The sequence below is a fragment of the Amphiprion ocellaris genome, chromosome 12 (genome assembly GCF_022539595.1).
Source record: "Amphiprion ocellaris isolate individual 3 ecotype Okinawa chromosome 12, ASM2253959v1, whole genome shotgun sequence".
Classification (NCBI taxonomy): domain Eukaryota; kingdom Metazoa; phylum Chordata; class Actinopteri; family Pomacentridae; genus Amphiprion; species Amphiprion ocellaris.
The window spans coordinates 36,137,009-36,163,117 of record NC_072777.1 but is presented as its reverse complement, the minus strand read 5'-3'; the positions used below and the strand labels follow the sequence as shown (position 1 = coordinate 36,163,117).

The window sequence follows — 26,109 nt, the reverse complement described above, 5'->3', positions numbered from 1 at the left end:
GAAAAAAAATATAAATAGCAGAGAAAACCTGAGAGAATAATTTCCTGAAAAGTCTATGAAGGAAAAGCAGCTTTTTATCCTGAAAGATCAGAATCAGCTCCAACATCTGCATCTGACAGCGTCAAGTCAACCAGAAAGAAAAGAAAAAAGAAAAAGACTTCTTTCTGATCACATCTGTTCCGCTGCTCACAGGCTGCTGCTGCTCACATTCTTCACATTTATAGTCCACTTTTAAAAGTTCAGCAGACAGGTGCTCTGCTTTGGAGTGTGACGATGTCATCAGTGATGTGGAGAGTGAAGTTTCCGTTTCACCCACAGCGTGCTTTAGGGCAGCTGGGTCGGACTTGATGTTTGAAATACTGACCGACAGCTCAGATTTAACTGTCTGTAGTTCCGTTTTGATGGATGTTAAATTTTCACTCAAAGCCACCAGGAGCTGGGTCTTTAAAATAACCGCCGTCTCGTTACAGAGTGAAAGTAGCAGTTCCTCCTGAAGGTCAGAGATTGCAGCATCTGAGGACCTCTTCAAAAGAAGACGTAGTTGATGAAGGCGTTCTGGAGCAGGACCAGAAAGACCACGACCAAGCAGCCTTGAGATCTTGGGCAGCGTCTCCCTCAGGTGGGTGTCAACGGTGTTCACAGTCAGGTCTGTGGTAATCTTGTCAAAAAACAAAACAGAAACAAATCTAGATTATAAATCAACATGTAACCAAAGCACTCTGTGTATAACGCCATAGTATAGGATGTAGTTCAGAAAATGTCAAAGTATAGTATACTTTTCAAGAATAACATAGTATGGCCTGTAGTTCATAGTACAGCATGTTGGCAAGAAAAAAACCCCATAGATTATTATGTGGTTCAAAAAACGCAAAATGATAGGATGTTGCCTAAAATTGTCATGTATGATATGTGGTTCAAAAAATGTCATAGTGCAGGATATTGTCAAAATAGTATGTAATTCAAGAAAACATCAGAGTATAATGTCATCTAAAAAATGCCATAGAATAATAATTTCATTGCACAACTAAAAGTATAGTAACTTTTAAAACTGTTCAAATTCTTATATGTTGCTAAAAAACCCAAAAAACGTCACAGTAATATGTCAGTTAAAAAAGCCTATAGTATAGCATGTTGCTCTAAAAACGTCATAGTTTAGCCTTTGGTCCACAAAACGTTGTTGTGTCCCGGCTGTCTGAAGTAGGTAAGGAGCAACACAATAACAGTCCAAACCCTGGTTTCCAGAGGATTAGACGAGTATTTATTTGAAAGAGTAAGTTTACAACAACACAACATGTGAGGGGGTTAAAAGCAAATAGGTGTTAGTAAAATAAAAATAAATAAACAGAACTAAAAGTGAACTTCATGTTGACATTGATGGGCATTCCAACCAGGAACAAAGTAAAAGATAATCAATACGAAAAAAAACTCTTCCTGTTCACCTCTTAAAACCCAAAAACACACCGCAGTAGCACCCTAAACTAAAACTACCAATGGGTTTCCTGTTTTCCTTTGTGAACAATTCAAAGGTCCCTCTCTATCTCCCCACACATCCACCAACCACTGGAACACATCTCCAAAGTTCTGCTGGACCAGCTCAGCTTCCCCTCAGAAGAAGTGCTGCCACCTGCCAGATGAAGGAGCCTTTTGAGAGGCAGCTGGCATCGTGATTGGACTGTACTTTGGTCTGTTCCAATCCAGCTTCAGCTCCAGAGACGGCAGGCGGGACGAGTCAACGGAGGCCGGATGGACGAAGGCATGCAGCTGAGTACAATCCAGAAAACAACAGAGGAGGAGTGCAGCAGCCCAGAGCCAGAACAACCAGAGTAGCATGGTATGTCTCTTAGAAAACATCATAGTAGAGCCTTTGGTATGAAAAAACGCCATCATATACATCGTATATTGTACAAATAACAAGTCAGAGCAAAGAGACATACATTGTAGAATTGTAGTAATTGTGGGCTGACTGATTTACTGATTATCAGTATTTTATTTTTTACTGATTTACGGTAATAAATACATTTAAAAATGGTGCTGCTTTGGCTCTGAACCTTTATCTACCTGTGGTCGCTCTGTCTTCTGGAGTGATTTGATTGGTCATACGTCACGAATAAAACTCCTTTAACTTAACATCTGTAAACAAAACAAAAACGTATCAACAAAGTTTTCTGTTAGAGTTTGTGTTCTTCAAAGTTTAACTCCAAGATTTTAAATACTTTCATTTACTGCAAATGAATATCTACTCCAAATGTCTCACTAATAATCATTATCAGCCTCAAAAACCCACAAAACACCCCTCTATACTCTACCACACTTAGTACAGTCCGGTTCCCCCTTCTATAAATCTGCTTGGAATCTTCCACTTCCTGTTTGTCAAAGTGGCCTTCTACCTGGACAGGTTTTATTGGAGCTCATGCAACAAACATTTTGGGTAACTGCACTTTAATATGGATGGATGACACTGAATTAGAGTCTGTTTTAATGAGACTGAGTTAAGATGTGTAGCTCTGTCATTAAATAGTAAATTATTTCCAGAATTCACAGAGAAAAGTCTGAAATGTTTGCTAGGTTAGCGTCCCACATGTTCTTTGGCTCAGCTAAAGCTAACTCTCTCCAACTTCTGGATCTCTTGAGTTGCTTGTTGTTAAATTATCTTGTTAGAGGTGCTGAAGCTCAGAAAGTCTGAGATGTTTGTTCAAAATAAGCTCATTCTAAAGTCTTATCTGAACTGTCCTCTTTTGTTTGAACTTTCCCTAAACTTAGGAGTTAATGACAGAGCAGCACATCCAGACTCAGTCTCATTTATGTAGAGATTAAACTTCAGTGTCATTCATTGATGTTAAAGTGCAGTTTTTCAAATGTTTGTTGCACATGCTCCCTGACCAAACCAGTCCAGGTGGAAGACGATGTGAAGAGAAAGCTCCAGAGGATGAATATCACACATTTACGTTGGAAATAAATGTCCTTTAATTAGACATTGTCATGCAAAAGTTGGATTTCCCTTTAATGATGTTCAAATCTTTGAGTGTTTTGTTGATGTTGGTTTCTAAATGTTTTCTGACACTCGACCCCAAAGATTAAAACCTTCTACGGCTCACAAGCTGCAACAATTCACACCTTATCAACTATCTTTCTGACTAAACTAAGATAAAAAGTGAAAAACTGCCTGATTCCTGCATCATGAATGTAAATCTTTTTGGTTTTTATGACAGTAAACTGAATATATTTGGGTTTGACATTTTATGATCAAAAACAAGAAATGAATTAGTGGAGAAAACAATCAACAGATTAATGGACAAAGAAAATGTGTTTTCCAACATATATGGCTGAATTACTCCAGCATTACAAGATACATACAAGGTGAATTCAGTTTTATTTATATAACGCCAATTACAGGTCATATGTCTCAAGACGCTTTATTTTTCTATTTTTTTGTCATATTTAAAATATGACAAAGTAAGAAATTTAAACCTCTTGACTAATCCAATTTATTATTTGGTTTTTAAGAGACTAATGGACAATTAAAATAAGTTTCTCCACTAAAACTAATAAACATGAGGTCAAATAGAAGGAACAGTTTTAAATACTGCAGTCCCACGACGACAAGAATAAAGTTTGTCAACAAAAAGTAAATCTGCTGGTGGATTCCATTAAAGTCCTAATAAATGATAATAAAGTGTGATACTAAAGGTTTGTGGTGCTAAAACTCTCCAAGTAAAGATATGAAGTTGAACATGTGGATGGAGGTTGATAAAAGTTGACGTCCCTTCATTTCTCTGGAGCGACTCCATGGATTTTATGGATGGTGGTTAAAGACCTGCTCTTCTAGTGGTCTTCCTTCTAGTCGCTGTAAAAAGTCAGTCCATCCTGGCCGACTTCAACACCTCTTCATGACAACTTGTTCTGCCTCTGACCTGGTGGAAACTCAAGAAACTCGGGGAAAACCCGTGGAGACTCGAAGAACTCGTGGAGACTCGAAGAACTCGTCGGGCGGGGGAAGGTGTGGTGGGTGGTGGTGGGAGGTGGGGGAGTAGAGGGGGGAGGCCGCCACCCACCTCCCCGCCTACTCTCCGCCCTGACTCCACCCAGACTCCGCCTTGGCTCCGCCCATGTGGTCACTTCAGGAACTACGATGCCAAAGGGACGACGAATTTATTTCTTTGTATCTGATCTGTAGCTCAGTGAGTTAAGGATTTGCCTATGGAGCTGCAGGTCGCTGGTTCAAGACCAGACACTGCTTAAACTTTTGAAAATCCTGACAAAGACAAAGAAAGAAAAATGCCGGTGGTGGGACTCGAACCTGCGACCTACCACTTGGTAGTCCGTCTTCTTATCCCCTGAGCTATTCGCTCAGATACTAATTCTTCTTTTTTTTGCGCATTTATCATCTATTTTTTGTCGTTTTCGAGTTTTTTTTTAACTCGAGTCTCGACTCGACCGTTTTTCTCAGGAGGTGGGACTTGCTGGAGGGTTGAACCTTCAGTTCCAAGACTTTCCAAGCCTCCACACCTCCCGAGTCCTCAGGACCTGAGCTTTCACACAGTCTGAGGGCTGAAATTTTCTAAGTTCCACAGTAGTTCTCTGTTAGATTGAACCTTCAGACAGTCCAAGGACTGATATCTTCTAAGTTCCTGAGTAGTTCTCTGTTAGTTTGAACCTTCAGACAGTCCAAGGACTGATATCTTCTAAGTTCCTGAGTAGTTCTCTGTTAGTTTGAACCTTCAGACAGTCTGAGGACTGAAATCCTCTAAGTTCCACAGTAGTTCTCTGTTAGTTTGAACCTTTCCACAGTCTGAGGACTGAAATCTTAAAAGTTCTTGAGTAGTTCTCTGTTAGTTTGAACCTTCAGACAGTCTGAGGACTGAAATCGTAAAAGTTTCTCAGTACTTCTCTGTTAGTTTGAACTTACTGGTGAACAGAAGCCTTAAAACTTGTGACCATGAGTCTTGATTTCACATTTAGATCATCCATCTGACTTCTTCTCAGACCTTCACCTGTGGGTTTTTTAGAAATCCTCAACAAACTTTGATTCTCTTCACTGAACAGTAAAGTTTGTGGAGATCAGAAGGTAACATTAGTTTGATCGATGCCTTCAACTACTAGTAGACATTATCTGGAAAGCAGTTTTCTGAAATCAGTTCTTAGTAAATCTGTCCACAATCAAACCAAGAACATAGAAAGAGGAAATGTTTAAAGAAACAACTTGATGTTTTCATTTCAGACTAGAAAACGCTTCAAGACTTTTATCTGTTTTTGCTCTTTTTGATTGTTTTATTGTCTCTTCTGTTTAATTTGATCTTCTAAAGTCTAACTGGTGTCTTTTCAAATGTTTTGTCTTTAGTTTGATTCTTCTTAAATGTTTAGTTTTGCTCTTTTCTCACCTTTTATTCTTTTCTAATGTCTGATTTGATTTAGAAATGTTTTGTCTTTTTAATGTTTAATTGTTGTTTTTTCAAATGTTTTATCGGCTTGTTTGAAAAATGTCCTTTTCTTTCCCAATGTTTAATTTTTCGATTAGATCTTTAAGGTTTTTCTTTTTAAATGTTTTACCACCATTTAATGTTTAATTTTCTTTTTAAATGATTCATTGTATTTTCTCTTTAATTCCTATTTGAAGTTTTATTGTCTTTAAGATGTAATTTTCTAATTAAACATTTAATTTTTTAATTAAATGTTTTGTCTTTTTAAAGGTTCAAGAATCTAATTTAATGTTTCGTATTTTTTTAGTTTAATATGATTCTTGTTTAAAAAGTATTTTTTAAATGTGTAATTATGTAAAATATTTTCTCTGTAATATTTAATAATGTTATTTTAAAAATTTTGTTTAATTTCGTACTTACATGTTTTGTATCGTCTTTAATTATCTAATTCAATATTTGTCAGTTTAATTGTATTTAATGTTTAATTTTATTAAACTGACAAAAATATTGAATTAGATAATTAAAGACGATACAAAACATGTAAGCACGAAATTAAACAAAATTTTTAAAATAAAATTATTAAATATCAGAGAAAATATTTTACATAATTACACATTTAAAAAATACTTTTTAAACAATTTTTTAAAAGTTTTATTGTATTACATTTTTTTCCTATTTATTGTAGTTTATTTCTTTAATCTTCTTTTTCTGTCAAGATTTTAACCCCAACCTTAAAAATGAAATAAACCCTTAAATCACAATGAAAATACTTCTGTTGTCACAATCATGAGTTAGTCAATTATTCAGTTTATCAATTCAGCTTTATTTGTTTAGCACCTTTTACACAGATGACAAAACTAAACAAGCAAAGAGAAAAACTATGCTAAAACTATGATTAAAACTCAAAAACATTTTTAAAAAAAATATTTAACATGGTAATGAAATATGTTGTGTTCAGGGGATGGAGGGAGTTTATTGAAGTCTTCTTGGGCTCACATGGTAAATCATTTAACATATAAACTTGATATTCAGTCTAAGGAAACTAGAAACTGCAGAGGGACAGAAGAAGCAACAATATCTCCTGTTTTCTCCTTTAATGAGTCGACTCTTCTTGTGCTTTCAGACCAAAGAACTACAGACTCTTCACAACCTGCTCAAACTCTTGGTACAGGACCTCACCACACGGGTCAAGAAGGTTTCCGTCTCATTTCTACTCTGAAGCTCACCTTCTCCTGCTCAAACTGCTGACAAATGTTTCTGCTGCTCTAAAGTCTGGTCTCCAGAACTTCCTAAAAACTCTCAAAGTCTCTTCTGCTGCAGGTTGCTTTGTAGAACTGTTCCAGAAAACCTCACTAAACCACATGGAGGAGCCTCAAGATAGTCGTCCAAATGAAACCATACAAAAACCAAACTAGCACAACCCAAACGCTAAAGTCTCCTGCAGCCTACCAGAGAACCTCTGAGAACAGAGAATCAGGACAGGAACTCTTACCTTCTGGACAACCAACGCTGGTTCTCAAACAAGAATACAGAATGTGTCTGACCAAAAACCTCTAAAGACTCACTACAGCCAAGATAAAGACACAACTCAGCTGCACCAAATCCACTAATCACTGCACACATTAGCACCATGTGCTAACTGTGGCTAAAGAACCACATTTACCAAGACAACTATTCAGTACAAAGCCCTAAAACACACCAAGAAACACATTAAAGATGATTTTACTGCTGGAAGCTGCAAGCCAACGCCTAAAGAACAAACTAAAGCAACAGAACCGAACCCGGTTCACTGGTGAAGAGAAACAGAGGAAATGTTTGTCTGCAGCTAAACAAAGCAGGAAGACACTGAGCTGCTAAGGTGTTCCTGATAACACCAAGCAGCCACCTGGACAGCCAATAGGAACACAGCCACCTGGACAGCCAATAGGAACACAGCTTACTGGAAGTCCAGAGAGCTGGCTTAGTCAAGGAAATTTAGTTTAAAGTTGAAGCAGAAAGTTAACAAAGAAAGTTGAAAACCACCTTCTGATACCTGAAATCTCTGAGTTTTCACACAAAGAACACCTGAACACGTCAAACTGGTTCCATAGTAGAACCATCATTGTAAAAACATCATAGTATGGTGTGTTGCTCAAAAAACATTAGGACCCGGCTGTCTAGGGTCGCAGAGGAGCAACACAAAAACAGGACAAACGCTGGTTTCCAGGGGGTTAGGAGGATATTTATTTGAAAGAGAAAGTTTACAACAACACAACATGTGAGCAGAAAAATCACAAAGTCTGTCTTTAGTTAGTTTTTGTCTTTTTTATTGACCAAACTTTTCAGGAAGTAGATGAAGAATAATTAAAGTTCTCATGTAGAGAATGAATGGTACCTGGCAGTAAAAACAAACTCATCTGCTGGACTAAATTTCCCAAAATGAAACATGGACAGAATTTAACACTCATGTATCCATGGCAACGCTAAAGTTTCTGCTTCTTACCAAAGTTCACAACACAAGTAAAGATTTTAATGTAAAATTTCAGGGATGACTGCTGACCATAAGTATTCTGATCAATACTTCATGATCAATATCAGGACAGATGTTACAATTCCAGCTGTTGCATTAGACTGCAGTTATTCACAGAGAAATTAAAACATCACATTCCTCATAAAAACTAGATGAGACTTTTATTAAATAAAGTGTTGGTGAATAAACAGTGTAAAAAGTGCAAAGCAGCTCCATTAAATCAGGAGATGTGAGACTTCCACAGCATGGATCACCATCTGCTGTGTTGATTCATAGCTGAATGTCAGAATGAACTGAGCTAGAAAAGCTGCTTTGAGCTGCAACATTACAGTCTGACAATCCAACACCATCACAGTTTTCATCTGGTTGTTTTGCTCCAACATGCTGTGAAGTTCAGTTTTTACCTGAATCAATACAGAGATTCTATTTCCAACCAAGACTGGAATAAAAATTAGAATATTATGAGGTTATTAATGCAACTAAATCATTTCAGATGGAAGGATTTACTTCTAAGTTCTAATTTAAGTTTCAGTTGGAGCTCATTGCATTCACAAAGAAAAACAGCGAAACCTTCATAGCAACATTTAATAAACCTAAAGCTTCCCTGTTGGCTCATTGGTGGAGTTTGTTACTGAGCATCTGAACCTTAAATCCAGTGAGACGACCATCTTCAGTCCAGGCCAGTCAGAGAACTTCAAGACCTTCCATCAGCTGGACCAGATGTGGCATCATCTCCCTCTGAACATCTGGATGACAGGAGAAAAGACAGAAATCAAACACAGATCACACAAATACAATTTATTCACTTTCATCATTTTATAAAAGTAGCATGAACTTTATTAAAACTTGACAACATCAGTAATGAAAGTAAATGTTTTTATCTCGTGTTGAAGCTAAATTTAAAGTCAATTTTAATGACAGTTTATCCTGAGAGGAGTGAGAATGGAGCTTTTCTTTCCTTTTTAGAATATTCCCTCAAAATATTCTGTTTATTATTGGCTTTAGAAGCATTTTTCTTATTTTTAAATACCTCAGACTGATGCACTTTGCTGGTTTGCAGATAATTTCATGTACAATGACAATAAAGATCTTCTATTCTCACATATTTTGCTGAAACAAGAACTGAAACCTTCTCAACCATCTCTCAGTCTGCAAAATTCCAACTGCAACAAAGAATTATCTGATGTAGTTATTATTATAGTCTTTACTGAACCAGCCCTGGAATTAATAAAAATCTGTATATGGATATGATTTTCTCTGATGGAACCACTAAAACTGCATACAATAAAGTAAATGTCTTCTGCACTGCACACATTCTACACTTTTGTATAACTCTGGATGTCAGAGTAAAGGCAGACAGATCCACCAATCAGCCACAACATTCTGACCACTGACAGCTGAGGAGAACATCATCCATCATCTTGTTCTAATGCAACGTTCTGCTGGGAAACCTTGACATTCATGTGGATGTTTGACATGTACCACCACCTAAACACTGCAGGACAAACAACCCCCTAGTCTCCATGGCAACAGCAGTCCTTGATGCCAGCTGCCACCCTCAGCAGGACAAATTAAACTGCTCAGGAGTGGTCTGAGGAACACAACAGAGCTAAGCTGTTCACCTGGGTTCCACACTCCCCACATCCAGATCTGATGGAGCATCTGTGGGATGGTCCAGGATCAGCCTGGTCTAGGTAGGACCCACCCTGCAACCCACAGGATCCACAGAATCCCCAGAGGTTCTGATGAACCACTGGATCAGAGGAGTTTTAGCAGCATAAAGGGACCAACACAGTATTAGTGAGGTGGTCAGAATGTTCTACTGTTATATTGTCATGCTGATTATATGATCAGTAAATGTTACCATCAATTATAATGTCCACATTGATCAGGGAAAAAAAAACTATCAGTTCATGCAGAAACTGTGAGGTTAAACCTAAAAACACAGACCTCAACAGCAGTTTGTTTCAAAGCAGAACACCAGTTGGTTTTCACTAAAGAAGCTTTCAGAGCAACAATTAAATGACAGTTTTGTTCTCATTAAGTTCACAGAGTCAGAATCAGCCAAAATAATGTAAACACACATCAGGAAAAGAAAAACTTATAAATATTTCATTTGTATCAGTACTTCTGTACATACAGATTCCTCTTTCTAAGTTTGATCAAATCACGATAACTCTGTGTCCTGTTGTACGATGTTTTCCCAACAGATGGCGCTACCCTCATGAATGGAGCATCAACAAGTGAGGTCTACAACACAACAGAAATGTCTGGAAGCCAGTGGCCTCCACTTTGAGCACCTCTTGTAATTGTAGAGGCCAAAGGTAACTTTTATTAATCTCATGATGTCTGAATAAATTTGGTATTGAAATATTTATGCTAGTTTTTCTTTTCCTGATGTGTGTAAACATTATTTTGGCTGACTCTGTATGATGGGTTTCTGACAGGTCACCAGGCAACATCTTTTTATAATAATGACAAACATACCTGCATTCTACAGGAGTGATTTTCCTCATGTGCAGGTAAAGATGTGTGAGGAGCTTAGAGATGACAGGAGCAGGAGTCATCCTCACTAATTCAGCTTCCACCTAGAAACAGAAAGACCACAAACAAACACACTGATAGACTCTCAAACGTTCAACCTCACAGCCTCAAAACATCTGTTTAGGAAGTGTTGTGTTTGTAAATTCTGCTGAAAGCATTGACAGACATTCTCTTACAAGGTTGTGTAAAAAGCAGCCTGTCCTCTGAGCTACTGAGAAATCTTCCTGAACAAAGTTTATACATGTAAATCAGCTCAACAAAAACTAAAGCCTCAGTCAGAGATAACAGGTATCGCAAATTATAAACAACTTTCTTTGTTAACTCAGACTTTCTGCTTCAACCTCACATAAAAAGGGGAGTTTAACTCATCAGGTGACTGAAAATGAACAGCTTGTGCAGTTCTAGATCCAAAAGTAGGATGTTTCATCTCATGTTTTACTACAAATACATGCAGTAATAAATAAATACAATGGCTGGTTGTTAGTTTATTCACTATTAATGTCACTTTATATGCTGGATTGAACTTGAGCAGTGAAAGAGAAGGAATTTAATGAAATTATGGAGATTCAGAGAGGGAATGCTGCACAATGTTAAGCACGGTTTAATTCAAAGCAGCTGAATGTTAAACTTCAGTGTAGCTGAACGGGTTTCAGTTCACCTTAAAGTAAAATAACTTTTTTTAAAGCTAAAATACACAGCAGAGAAATACAGGTTGAGAAGTTCACTCTAATAATGAGGACAGCTGCAGCAGCAACTAACACAGGTGTTCAGCGGTAAGTTAGCCACCTGTGTTAATTAGCCCGCTAGCTAACTTAGCCGCTAAGCTAGCTAACGCGTCCGGAACAACTGCTCAAACACGACAAAACACAACTCTTCACAAGTCGCTGACTTAACGTACAACAAAACAACGCTACAGGTTAGAAGTATTTATCTTCTTACCGTGTTTTACTCCAAAAACAAGGTCAACAGCAGCCAGAGATGCTACCAAACGTCCTGTCTTCTATATTATCTATGGTCTGACCAATCACTGCTCTCTGGCTCCACACTTGCTGATGACCACTTCCGGTCTCAGAAAATGAAAAAACGGACCTTTTTTCGTTTCTGTCTCTTACTGGTTTCATTTTTTTTGTTCTTCTAAATATAAAATGAAAATCAAAGCATTTTTAAAATCTCGTATATCCCTTTGTGATCATGAAAAGGAAAAATGCCTTGTATTTCAATTTTAATTTTTGTTTAAAAAAAAGTATCAAGTTTCAAGATGTGGAGTAATATTCTCAACCCATATGAGCACTTTGCCAGAAAAAATCTAATTCAAAATCACCAGATTTGAAGAGACTCAATTTTTCTCTGGACAAGAAGAGTCAGAAAACAAGTTATCTGAAGAGTAAAGCTCGCAGATGAATGTAGTAGAGTAAAAAGTAGAATACATATCTCTGAGATGTGGTGGAGTCAAAGTAAAAAGCTGCTTAAAATGGAAATACTCCAGTAAAGTTGCTTGAATTTGAACTTTAGTAAAAGCAGATTAGAGTTCCCATCTCTTATATTGGAACTCTTTCAGTTTAAGTTGTTTTAGGAGAAAACTCTGTAATAAATGTGTAGATCTTCAGTCTTTATAATCTAACCTTCATCCAAGAAGCTCCTTCCCTTCTGAGGTTTTTGCTGAAAGATTCACTTCAGTTCATTCCTCATCAGACCAAAGTGCTCCAAATAATTTCACTCTGAATGAACTTCTGCTGCTCCGATGAGTCAAAGTGTCACTGAACGGCGCTAAAGGTCTGATCTGTCAGAGGTCAGTGGGTTTAAACCTCCTCTTGTTCCTTTGACGTCCTCGTCTTTATCCCAGAACGAGCTGAACAGCTGCTTCCATTTATTTCTACTGTAGAGCCTGTTTTAGTGGTTATCATGTTTTAAACAGTCACTGATTAGAGACGGTACAGCTTCATCTTTATTTAAATTACAGTCGATTAAAACAAAAAAGCCCTTTGGACACAATTCATGTTTTATTACAAAACACAACACACTGAAGGAGTCCATGACTAAGAGTGATGAGCAGTAATAAATGCTGTGAATGTGATCTGCAGCAGGCCTTTAATTTCCTGTTCATGTATTAGTTATCATTAGTCACTGAGATCACTGAAACGCTCACAGGAACAGAGTTTTAGAAAACTTTCAGCTCCGCATCGCTTCAACTGGACGGACTCGAAGCACAACCATGAAAAAATGAGGAAACATTTTAAAAAAACACCAAAACCTCAACAAAAATTAGACATTTTCAAGTAATATTTAGATTCATTTATGAAGCAAAAAGGACAAAAACAGGCAGACGGTTTAGATGTTTAACCCTCCTATTGTCCTCATTTACGGGGACTAAAAAATATTTTTCCCTTGTCTGAAAAAAAATTAAATTCAGCAAAAAAATTCCCCAAATTTATTTTTAAAAAATTACAAAATCTTCAGGAAGAAAATTCCAAAAATTCCTTAAAAGTTTCCCTCAAGTTTTATTTTAAAAATCCCCCTAATTTGCAAAAAATAAAAATGTAAAAAATAATTTTTAAAAAATTGTAGATATTTTCAAAAAATTTATAAAAAGCTTCCAAAAAAATCCTGATTACAGATATATCAGTAAAAGTTCTAATATTTTCTTTAAGAACATTTGGGAAAAAAATCTACCAAAATCCAGCGATTTTTTCCCCGAATGTTCTTAAACATTTTTTTAAAAAAATTTTTCATCAAAAAATTTTCAAAAATTTTCCAAAAATATTGAAAATGTGGAAGTTTTCACTGTGAAAATATATATATTTCTCCCCAGATTTTCAAACTTTAAAACGGGTCAATTTGCCCCTCAGGACGACACGAGGGTTAACAGCTAGACTCTCTATGTTCTGCAGTAGATCTGGAAACATCTTATTTTATCCACACTTTCAGTTTTCAGACTAAATGATTTCACTTTTACTGTTCATGTTTGGGGTTTCTGATTGCAGAAATCTAGTTTTAACTCCAGTTTTAGAAATCTACAGTTTAATTCCAGCTTTAATACCCTTAAATTCTACATATCTACATTTCCCTTTTTAAATGTCTTCAATTGGGTAAACTCAATGTAATGATATAAAAATCTTAAGCTGGAAATCTGCCTCATCAGAATGTAATCAGGAACATCTTTAATTAGAGTTTTTTGGAGACAGTTTGCTTTTCCAACATGTTCTGAGGCTGCAGCTGCATCTGACCAGTAGTTTTACCTCCATGTCTCTAATAAATGATATAACCATAAATCTCTAATAAATTAAGCTATCTTCCTTCGCTGATGAACTCCTTCTGCCACCTTTAGGTCTACGTGTTCAACATCCAGGAAGAAACGTCATCATGAACAACAATCTGAACATTAACGACAACTTCTGAGACTTTTTAACTCTTCTCTGGATTTGTTAAAGTGAGTAAAGGACATCTCTGTGCTTCTGACTTGTTGAACTCTGATTAGTCCCTGTGATGTTAGTGACATCTCTAATTTAAATTCTGGATGGATAAACTCAGATATTAGACGTTCCAACAGCTGGACATGGAGAGAAAGATTCATAGAACAACCCTGCAGGAAACAAGTTTTAGTTTGACAGGTGGTGAAGAAGACCAACCTGAAGAATGTGAAGAAGAAGGTGAGGAAGAAGAAGAAGCAGAAGAGTTAGTTTTCGTCTGTTGTACATTTTGCGGTACATTAAACTGAATCATGCCCACCTTATAGAAATAGATCTAGATTTATTCTACCTGGAGAAAAAACATTTAAAAAAACAAACTGCAAAAACACACCAACAGTTCAGATAAATGAAAAATGATAAAATGCAAATAAAGCAGGGGATTTTTAGATCTTTGAAGTGAATCATCAGATCTGTGCTACATCGACGTGTCGTTCAATTATTCAGGCAAAAATCACAAATGACGGCTACATTTATCAGCAAATCAGAATTAAAACCCAGAATAAGGACAGAACCAGTAAAAGAGTCGTCCTGTTTGAGGACAGCAGCAGCGTTTTTCCTCATACATGGACTCAGATGGATTTTCTGTGTCGAGCAGCATGGAGCTTCCAGGAAACAGCCAGTCCTCCAGACCTCCATCTGAAGACCATCCAGTGTTCATCTGGGGGGGGTCTGAGGTCAATGGACTCGTTTCCTCCAGAGGATCTCCAGGCCAGACTGGAAATCGTCTCTTTCTGCTGCTGCTGCTTCCATGACTAAAACAGCACCTTCCATCCCATAATAATCTGGATTCCCCCCCAGGCAGCAGAGCGGCTGCTGGTTCCATCCAGGAGGTCCTTCTAGAGGCTGTAGTGGTCCATTATTGTGGCCTGTCAGTGGGAGTCCTCTCTGACAGCAGAGCGTAGCCTGCTCTCCAGCTGCTGGGCGGGGGGCCGGGCGTCCGGGTCGGAGGCCAGCATGTCTGAGAGCAGCGAACACACGGCCCGACCAGGAGGGGGCGGCAGCGGGGGCGCCCTCTTAAACCTGACAGGGATGATCAGCTGGAGGCCGGCGTTCTCCCACAGAGCCTCCCCCAGAGGCATCAGCCAGCGCCCCCTGCTCACGTACGCACCTGGAGGAACAGGAGGGGCGTTTAGGGTCGGATTTATGGAAGGTTAGTCTCAACGTTCCAACATAAAAACAAAACAACAACTAAAGACGATGAAGAAGCTGCTCAAACAGGAGTGGAAGCTCATCTGATCCACCTCTTCTCCTCACACAAATGAATGCTTCTTCATCATACTACCATTTATAGACAATTATAAGAGTGAACATGATTTACAATAAATATAAACCGATATGTCCATTTACACACACAAAACAGACTAAGACAAAAAAAAAAAAAACAACAGCAAAACACGACAAAGATCCAACTAATAATACACAGAAATAAAAAGACAAATCATTAAAGATACTAATAATTCATTAGAGTAACCTGTGCACAGCCAGTGACTGGTGAAAACATGATCTTTATATTTAGTTTTTAACTCTTTTAAACTTGTGTTTATGATCAACAGAGCAGCAGGAGCTTGGATTTACAGAAATCACTGTTAGTGTGTGGAAGATTTATTTGATGAACATTTTTGGTCGATCCAATGAAGCTCACTCCACTGAAATGTTTCTGTGTCCATGAGTTATTTGATGGAAGATTTAGAAATGAAAACCATGGCAACTGTCAGGTTCCCAAACGACTGTATCTGAATGATAATATCTCAGGAACTAATAGAGATAAAAACAACAAAATCCACTTTTAGGATCCATAATTATAGAATAATCAATGCCTGAACTTTGTTCTGGACTTATTAAAAAATAAAGTCAGTGCTAAGACCCACAAATGTACTGCGCTTCACTAAATCCTGCTGATCAGCTCTTATAGCACAACATACGGACATTTAGAAAGATATTTCAGTCTTTCAGAAAGCAAACTTTCTGAGATAAAAATGTTTTAAAATTTTCCCGTTGAACCACTTTCAGTAATTTGAGGCTCTGTTTGAACAACGATATCTCAGGAACTATGAATGGAAAGAGATTTTCTGATATTGATCAGAATCTGCAATATTTCAACACCTCTGATTATGGGTGAGGTGAAATAAGAACAGAACTGACACCATCATGAAAAATTAACAAAAAAAAAAAAATAGAAGTGAACAGGTGAGATGTTCTGGACCGTATGTCCCAATAATACAAAACCAAACATAAGGAATACGTTTTTTATAAAATACTTCATAAAATGTTCTTAACGGGTTGAGTCGGTACGACAAGTTGTAGAACAAAAACAGAAATATTGCTGGATAGTCTGATCCTGGTACAGTGTTGCAGTGTTAAAATGCTTCTCCAACTATAACTAAGAGAATATATATTTTAAAATGGGTGTTCATTTTAGGATCGTTTTTGTGAGAATAAAAAGATGTTAAACTCCATCTGATGGCTCATATGCAGCAGGTCTGGATGAACTGTGGATGTGAATCCTCTGATGAAGCAGCTAGAAGTGGAATAAAGTTGGTTAAACCGCTGGATCAAACCTCAGGAGTTGAGCAAAGTTTCATTTGAGCTTCTTTACATCATAATAAAATAGACTTAGCTGCTAATCTGAAAAATCAAAAAATGACAAGATAAAACTTTAGGGCTTTAATAACCTGGATTGAATCGATAATTTGTCATAATTTGACATTTTCTGGGCATAATGATGAATTGAAAGAATTTTGTAGGTCATTAAAGAGAGAAAACTCATTAGTTGTTCCTCTACAGTGGATCTACTCTACAATGTAAAGCAGGTAATCTATGAAAGTGATTAAAGAGGCATCAGTTAGTAGTTAATCTAAAGGGTTCTGGGGGCGCCGTGAGGTAAATTAGGGAGCACATCTGTCATTTAGACTACCATTCAGAAGTTTGGGGTCTTGAAAATGGGGGATAAAAACTACAAAACATTCAAACCAGGTTAGTACTATGTCTGCATAACATTCTTGTAAGTGTACATATATGGATGGATCCATATTTCTACTAAAATACTGTTTTTTCTCTATTTCTGTCGACATTTCACCAAAGACAACTTGAATCTTGTCAGAAATTACTTAAATTTGTTCAAAATAAGATAAAGATTGTCTGAAATGATTCAAAATTGCCCCAAATTACAACAATGAATTATTATGTTCTTCAAAATGGAAAAAAAAGCACAAAATCTTCCATTGAGGCTGGTCTAGTATCTCCATGAAGTTCCTGTAAGTGTTTATTTATGAGATGGATCCATATTTCTACTAAAATACAGTCTTTGGTCGACATTTCACCAACTTTTTTGGCTCCAACATCAGTAGAATCTGACATGTTAAAGTTGGACCAGACAAGGTTCCAGTTTTTAGATATTTTGATTTAGCACTTTTTTAAAATGACTCTAAATTTATGTCCAGAGTGACTTGAATTTGTCCAAAATGACAAGTCTAGGGTTGCTTAGAAATGTCCTTATTTTTAGAAGAAAAGCAGTTTTTTTCCATGAAGATAGCATTAAATGAATGATAAATCCAGTGTAGACATTGTTAATGTGGTAAATGACTATTGTAGCTGGAAACAGCTGATTTTTAATGGAATATCTCCATAGAGGTACAGAGGAACATTTCCAGCAACCATCACTCCTGTGTTCTAATGCTACATTGTGTTAGCTAATGGTGTTGAAAGGCTCATTGATGATTAGAAAACCCTTGTGCAGTTATGTTAGCACATGAATAAAAGTGGGAGTTTTCATGGAAAACATGAAATTGTCTGGATGACCCCAAACTTTAGAACAGTAGTGTAGATATCTGATGATGCTGGATGCTAAACCCTGAGGATTTCTCCACCTGCCTGACCGGCTCTGGGTTTCCAGACATAGAGGACAAACTCTTTATCCTCTCTGCTCCCCTGCCAAGTCAAATAAGTGTGTGGGTGTGAGCATCTTCAGGGGATAAAGTAAAATAATGGAGCATTTATCTGCCCATGAAAAGCCTGAGCTGCCTCTCTCCATTTTCTCCCTGACAAAGAGGATTGGGATCGAGGCGGCTAAACTCCATTTTTTTGTATTTAAATCCAGTGAAAGCCTTTTCTCCCTCCGATCGTAGCCGTTCTCATTCAGCCTAATGAGGTATCAATGACTCAGGGAGGTTCTGAGGCACTAAACTCCAGGATAATGGTTCATATCCCCCTGCCATCTGATTGGCTCAGGCCACAGGGTTTTTCTTTTTAGTGAATTAAAGCAGACATCGGTATTACAGCCGTTTCATGAGTGTGACGGCGGAGAACAGAGCAGAACTGGACCCTGTGCTGTCGTACATCATCATCTGACAGCCACCAAAACAAGACAGCAAAAGGAAAAAAGGAATTAAAATCTCAGTGCTGCTCTACAGAGGGTCGGTCGCCTCAGAGCTCTGGTGACTTCATGGTTCAGGTTCACATCACAGCTCCAAAAAACGACAAGGAGAGCTGCAGACATTCATTTTCATATGAAGGAATCATCAGTTTCTAATAATTAACAGACATTGTTGAAATTAAAATAATGATGTTTGTAAGTGCCAAGAAATTTGTTGAAATTGTACTTTTTTTCAAACAAAAATCTCCATTAGAAACAAACTTTGTATTTTTTTTAATAACTCGCTATTTTCTTGATTATTAGAAAGGACAAAAAATCTTCAATAAAATTGCTGCTTAGAGTTTCAAATGACTAACTGACAAAAAAAGACAAAACTCCACAAGTATTAGTTTACAGCTTGTAATATTCATTAATGTGGAACAATGTTGTAAAAAAAATCACAAAATCAGGACCTGAATATGGTTTAAAAGGCAATAAAATAGGTGCATTTTATATTTATGGTATTTTTATCTATTGTTTGAGACACAGAAATTTTTCACATCCATTTCATGAGGCTGGTTGAGGAACAAGCCAAAAGTCTCAATCAGACTCAGTGTTTAACCTACAAAGGTACATTAAAACGTGCAATATTTTGGTGCTAAACCTTCATCTTTTAGACAAAGATGTCAAATAGGGACTGGCTCTAGGAGGTACGAATTACAAAACATTCCACCGACTGCCAGATTTTTTTTTTTTTTTTTTTAAAGTTATTTTTATGGCCTTTTGTTGGCTTTATTTGACAGGCATAGTGAGAGACAGACAGGAAATGGGGAGAAGAGTTGGGGGAAGACATGCAGCAAAGGGCCGCGAGCGGGAATGGAACCCGGGCCGCTGTGTCGGGAACCAGCCCTGTACATGGGTCACCCTGCTGAACACACTGAGCTATACGGGCACCCAACTGCCAGATTTGAATAACACACAGTAAATAAGGTTCATAAAGACTAGGTCAGATCTTAGGATATAAATGCTTAAAGTCGCCTGCTGTCTCAGAAACACCCTGCATCTACAGGCTGCAATTCGAAAGAAGAACTGCTCAGAAAAGGTAAAGACCCTCCTCAGTACAACAAATAGAAAAACACCAAAATAATACTTGTATTTTTGCAGGTTAGACAGTGTGTTGGAGACTTTTGAAGCTTCAGGTTACACTCGTCCCTCTACTACCTCATGAGTCAAAAATAAATAAAAATACCCCAAAATTGTCAGAATATTTCAAATACTTGCTCTATTATACTATGCCATAGTCGGTATGAATTACACAGTGTCAGCTTCTATTATAAGAAAACGAGGCTCTAGAATACATACCAGCCTGGAGATTGCATGAATCATCGTTCATCTCGTTGCCATTTAGATCCATGATTGTCCCACCCATAGCTGATGAATGTATGATGTATAGCATGTGACATTTTTAATATGTGCCAGTTAATTAAGTCAAACTTGATTCAGTTCGATGTGTCATCACCCTGCCGACACCCACACGACCTTTTAGCGAGTCATGTGGAAGCATCAGGTTATCAGCGTACATCATTCTACCATCCGTTCTGCTTTAAGGCTTTGGACTCACCCAGCTGCTCCTCTGAACTTCCTTCCTCCAGAAAGGTGATTCTCTCCAGGACGGCCCAGAACATCACGCCCAGGGAGAAGATGTCTGCCTGGGCAGTGTAGGGGAGTCCCCCCCACACCTCCGGAGCCATGTAGAAGTCCGAGCCACAGGTGGAGGAGAAGTGCTGCCTGGTCGGACCGCCGTCCATCACGCCCTCGCTCATCTTACTCAGACCGAAATCTGCCACCTGGAGGTTCAACAGGGAGACTGATTAATAAATATAATTAACCCTCGTGTCGTCCTGCGGGTCAAACTGACCCGTTTTAAAGTCTGAAAATGTGGAGAAAAAAAATATATTTTCACAGTGAAACTTCTGATGTCCACATTTTCAACATTTTTGGGAAATCTTTGAATATTTTTTGGTGGAAAAAAAGCAATGTTGAAAATGTTTCTTAAGAACATTCACATAAAAAGCAACCAAAATCCAGCGAAATTCATTGGATTTTGGTTGATTTTTATGTGAATGTTCTTAAGAAAATATTAGAAGTTTTACTGATATATATGGAATCACTTTACATATTTTAAGGATTTTTTGGAAGATTTTTACTCATTTTTTGAAAATATTTAATAGAATTTTCTTGCCACATTTGGGGGATTATTTTTTTTATTTTTTATTTTTTTTTAATAAAACTTTTAAGGGAAACTTTTAAGGAATTATTGGAATTTTCTTCCTGAAGGTCTTGCAAATTTAAAGTTTGGAAATGTGGAAAAAAAAATATATATTTTCACAGTGAAACTTCTGATGTCCACATTTTCGGGAAATTTTTGCACATTTTTTGGTGGAAAAAATAAATGTTAAAAAATGTTCTTAAGAACATTCACAAAAAAAATCAACCACAATCCATCAGATTTCATTGGATTTTGGTTTTGTGAATGTTCTTAAGAACATATTAGAAGTTTTACTGATATATATGGAATCCCTTTACATATTTTTAGGATTTTTTTGGAAGATTTTTACTCATTTTTTGAAAATATTTACAAGAATTTTCTTGCAAAATTTGGGGGATTTTTTTTTTTTTTTTAAATAAAACTTTTAAGGGAAATTTTTAAGGTATTATTGGAATCTTCTTCCTGAAAGTTTTGCAAATTTTCAGAAATTTGGGGAATTTTTTTGCTGACTTTTTGGATTTTTTCAGACAAGGAAACAATATTTTTTGGTGCCAACAGGACAACAGGAGGGTTAAAAGAGGGTTTGTTTTTGGAGAACAGATAACAGGAGCTGAAAGACATCGGCTGACTTGTGTTTCTGCAGGAAAAGTGGCATTTAGATCTAGGAGAAAGACGCGAGTAAATGGGGTCAGAAAATTGCGGCTCACAGACACACATTCTGTGATTGCTACAAATCAATAAGAAAAACACAAACAGCAAATTATTCCCAGGTGAAAGAGAATGTCAGCAGAAGATGTGATGAGGCATTTTACACAGAGGAATATTACAGGAGGGCAGCATCACAAACCCATCATTACTAACACGAGTCCAGCGGTGCAAAAAAACCCACTGCAGATACAGAAATATGAAAAGAAACGACCAGATGAGTCATCCTGCATTCACTGTGGGCGTTTTACTGGCGTGGTTTGGGTCCACTGGTCCCTAAAGAGGGGAAGCATCACTGCAAAAAGATGCAAAGTTATTCTAAATGATTACCTAAGATTTTTATCCTGATGACGCCAGTTTATTCCAGGTTGATATTCCTCTATTCATAGCGCACGGAGGGTTGCTGAATGATCTGATGAGGATATAAATGATGTGAATCATTGGTTATGGCCCTTATAATCACCAGATTCAAGCAGAGGAATGTGGTGGTCCAACGTATCATTAACTTTTTCCTTTAATTTGTCACCCATCTGTTTGTCAGATTGGATTTCTTTCCTACGGTTTACTGTCATTTTATGAACCAACCAACAACTCAAAAAACATCAGAAAGATTACTAAATACCAGAATCAGTCCTTAGCTGCAGCCCTAGAACACTTGTATCGTGAATTTATTGTTCCAATTTTATGCGTACCGTTACAAAAAGTTGATTTGTTCAGGAAAAAGTTAACTAACTGGGCCTGTTGTTGTTATCAGAATATAAAACTCCAGGGTTAGGCACTCAGAGCTACAACTACAGGTGGACTGATTTATAAATTAATCTACAGGGTGGCCCATCAGTTTCCATACACAGGAAAATGTGTAATGTATATTCTTTATGTTTCAGATACCCTAGAAGATGTGTTTGACGCCATCTTTGGGGGCACCCGAAGGCTATGGTGTATCAGGTGGAGATACGAGGCATAAATCATCATTCATATGCGTTTTCAAAACAATGGTAATCACATAGAGCATATTATATAAATAAAAACGGTTGTCCAACATAAAATGTTTATTTTTCCTATGTACGGAAACTTCTGGCCCACCCTGTATTTTGATAATCTATTAGTTGTAGTGCATTTTCTCTTCAGGTGTGAACACAGGCTGCTGTTCCTCACTTATAGTGGATCGGATGTTTTTCACTTTGACTCCTCTCTGATGTTTTTTCTAAGCTTTCACTGGGATGTCTGAGATGAAGGCTTGTGCAGACAGATATACATCTGGTGTATTTGCTTTGTAGGATTCCAGTGACCTGGATGACTGACGAACTGCACAGGACGTGGTCCCTGTGTGTCTCTTCATCAGTGACGAGTTCATCTTCAGACAAAATGCTCCTTCTGTGAAGCCAGTAAGATCTGGACCAGTCTTCTACTCTCCATAAGGGAGATGTTTCCCATGTTTCCAACCTTCAAAACTCACCTTGAACAGCTGAAAGTCAACCAGTATAGTGACCATTGACCTTTAACTTCTTTTTGTACTTTTTATGTGCTTTTATTGTGACCTGTTGTCCTGTTTCACTGTTGTTTTTTTACCTGTCTAAGGACAGTGGATGTAAATGAGCACTGTTGCTGTAATCCAGCATATTTATGTCTATTTCTGTTTAAGTACACGTTCATTAATGTGCACTGTCCCTACCAAATAAAGAAATAAAAACCTGCAGAGCCTTTGTGCTTATTGTGATGTTCCATTTAAAAGTTTCTTTGTGTGTTTATCTGCATATCAGCATATTTCATCTGTTTACATGTTGTCAAAGCTGAAATCATGCCAACACCTGGCCGACAATACCAGAAGGAAGGACACACACAGGCCTCGTTGATATAGTGGACAGTATCTCCGCCTGGGTTCGATTCCCCGGCGGGGAGCGTTGTCTTTTCTACCAGCTGTTGTGTGTGTTTGTCAAGAAAGTTGAAACCAAAACGCCACCAGCGACAGTGTTCCTGCTGTCCTCCTTGTGTCTGTTTAATTCTGTCCATTCACTCACAGATTGACTGTCAGAGGATGGTCGTATTCAGCATAAACGTGGATAAATTCAGCCCCTTCACCAAAAGATTTACACCAACAACAACAAGCATGAGGCCTTTTGACTTCTAACAACAGCAATGTGATGGATGTTATCCCTGCAGCTCCTCTGTGCTTTCAGTATTCACAGCAGCCATATGTTAATTGTTCAGATACACAGGGATAAACACAGCTTTCCTATTGTAAACTGCTTTTCATATTTCACTCTATCATAATGTTTGTTGTGTCTCAGGCTCACTGCTGCTGTGAAAAACAAAACACTCCGAGAGAGTAAAATAACTATCAATTACTAGAAGCCTTCAGACTTTTCCAACAAGCCTGGTTTGATGTGAAGTAACGACAACCCATAATAAGCTACCTACCTTGACTACGGGGCCCTTTGGCGTCATGCAGACCAGCACGTTGTCGGGCTTCAGGTCTCGGTGGGTGATGCCGAGGCTGTGCAGGAAGGAAACGGCGCTGCAGAGCTGTCTCACCACGCTGAGGTTCCGCTGGACGTCTGGAGGTCTGGAGAGCAGATACTGGTTTAAATCTCCTCCATCACAGTACTCCATGACCAGCCACAGGGCCAGGCATCGCAGAGGGCCCGGCTGCTCCTCTCTGCTCTGACACACTCTCTTCCTGGCTCTGTTGGAGGGTCTTTGCGGGGTCATAGAATTGGATGAATTTGACTTCGGCCCCTCTTGGAGCTTAGCTCTGGCCTGTACGGTGTTGGTTTTGTCTTGAAGTCTGGAGACAGAGTTAGTCGTCCTCTGGATGTTAGCCTGGACGTCATTCCTGTCCTCACTTTGTGCTCCGACCACGCTGCCCTTCAGCACAGTCTCAACCAGACGCAGAGGCAGTTTTCCAGGTTTCAGAGGCTTCAGGCTGCGAGGTCCCGTCTGCAGCAGGCAGCTGTGGAGGGCGATGACGTTGACGTGGTTCTTGGCCGTGGCTCTCATGGCCCACAGCTCCTGGAGGTAGAGTTCAATGCACTCCGGGTTGCTGCAGGGGAGGCGCTTGATGGCCACCTTCTGTCCTGTTTTGGCCATATGGCCCTCAAAGACCACGCCATAGCTGCCTCGTCCCACCTCCCTCTCCAAGGTGTAGAGCTCCTCCATCTCTCATAGATCCCTCATAGGAGCCGGGGCTGAATGTGGCTGCACACAAAACAGCTTCCATTTGTTTGATAGAAAGACATGCAACACAGTAGTACAGTTTACAACAGAAGACAGCATGCAAAATCACTCGTATGTCAGATTATTTAAAACTGTATCAACTGACAGTTATTTGGTCACTTCAAAAATGAATATGAAAGTGTGCAAAATTAAAAACCAACAATTTTGACTTATTAAATTAAAAATTGCATCATTTATTTTATCAAAACTTCCTATGTCCAGCTGTATTTCTATAGAGGACACCAGGGTTGCACAGATTTATGGAGAGGTGTTCTGCCATTCTTCTATTTTTCAGCTGCTGTTTGCTGGATGGGTTGTTTTTCTGTCGTTCTCTCTAAATTAGACTGAAGCTTCATTGCATTTGACTCCTAATTTTCACTTTTTTCGTCTTTAGAAACTCATATGTGATTTTGGCAGTTTGCAAATATAATATGTTTGTTTTGTTTGTTTGTTTTGTTGTTATTTTGAAAATTTTGATTTGTTTTCGTGTTTTTTTGCTCACATGTCCGAAACAAAACAAAACATTCATTCATTCATTCATTAAACTGCCGTAGCATGAGAATTTCAGGGATCAATAAAGTTTCTCGATCTCACCTCTTATTTCAGTGTTCTGTCATATACAGGAAGTTAGCTGAGTGTGTGCGTCAACAACACTGCGGAAAAGGTGACGAATATAGCACAGTTTAACCTGATATTCCCTCGGATTTTAAGCTATGATGGAAGATGAAGTTGGAAATGCTAAATTAAACTCAGCTGGGATTGTTAGTTCTAATGTTACACACAGAACATAGCACTGAATGTGCTACAGCTAACTTTTACACAACAAAACAACCAGTTAACTATTTCTTTCAAGTTGAACTCAACATTCACATAAGTTGCATACAACTAATTTAAGAAAATAGCTCAAATAAAGACTAAAACTTTCAGAGTAACTGAACTCAGGTAACCTCCTGCTGGACTCCAACGTGGCGCTGCCTGTAGTTTAAAGAGGAAACGAAACACAAAGACGACTTATTTTAATCTACAACTTACTTTCACGTCTTCAGCTTATATAATCAGCCACAGATTGATTTGAATCTACTTATCGGACAAATCTCGTCGCACCATATCCAAAGAATCTCGCTTTTTTTGAACAAATGTAGATCCACAACTGAAGGAAACTGGGAACATATGCAGCGGACTTCCGTGTCTAAAAATTCGGAGCGTCCCGCTTTGCGTTTACGTGCAACATGATTGGCTGCGATAGTTCAGCCGCGTGTTGCGATTGGTCGAGAGCAGAGCCGCAATAATGTGTAGTGTGATTCGAATTGTCCGAGCTAATCACAGTTAGCGCCTTAGCACAACGAGCAAAATGAGGAGGAAGCTGTCTCAAACCGGTCAAAAGTGTTAAAACGAGGCACAGAAACGAAACAGTAGTTTCAGGAGGAATGACAACAGTCGACGAAGAGTTCATTTTAAGCTACAACAATGTGTGTCATTACAGAAAAGTCATATTAATGATAAAATACGAGGCTAAGTGACGCAGTTATCAAGCAGGAAGTTTCACAATAAGCAGAGGTGACGATAGGTTTGTGAAACATTCGGTTTTTGCAGTTTAACCCATAGACTGTATAATAATAATAATGATAATAATG

The 26,109-nt window shown here is 38.1% G+C and overlaps 1 protein-coding gene and 1 long non-coding RNA gene across 4 annotated transcripts; one reads left to right on the top strand and one right to left on the bottom strand.

The window, feature by feature from the left end:
* The first annotated feature begins 49 nt into the window (after positions 1-49).
* Positions 50-9,236, top strand: LOC129350185 (uncharacterized). Of its 2 annotated transcripts, XR_008603509.1 has the most exons (3): positions 50-619; positions 1,527-1,831; positions 6,541-9,236. It is a non-coding gene; the product is annotated as an uncharacterized LOC129350185 (long non-coding RNA). The 2 variants fall into 2 exon arrangements; XR_008603508.1 differs by lacking the exon at positions 50-619 and having other exon boundaries at positions 636-1,831.
* Positions 9,237-12,402: 3,166 nt separating this feature from the next.
* Positions 12,403-25,669, bottom strand: si:ch211-63o20.7 (Serine/threonine-protein kinase pdik1l-B-like). Of its 2 annotated transcripts, none has more exons than XM_023274376.3 (4): positions 25,508-25,669; positions 23,681-24,472; positions 19,910-20,135; positions 12,403-15,045 (listed from the first exon to the last, which is right to left on the bottom strand). In XM_023274376.3, the coding sequence occupies exons 2-4, from the start codon at positions 24,416-24,418 to the stop codon at positions 14,807-14,809; spliced, it is 1,203 nt and encodes a 400-aa protein (XP_023130144.1). In that variant the 5' UTR covers positions 24,419-24,472; positions 25,508-25,669; the 3' UTR covers positions 12,403-14,806. The 2 variants fall into 2 exon arrangements, with proteins under 2 accessions (XP_023130144.1, XP_023130143.1); XM_023274375.3 differs by having other exon boundaries at positions 23,681-24,457.
* Positions 25,670-26,109: the final 440 nt, after the last annotated feature.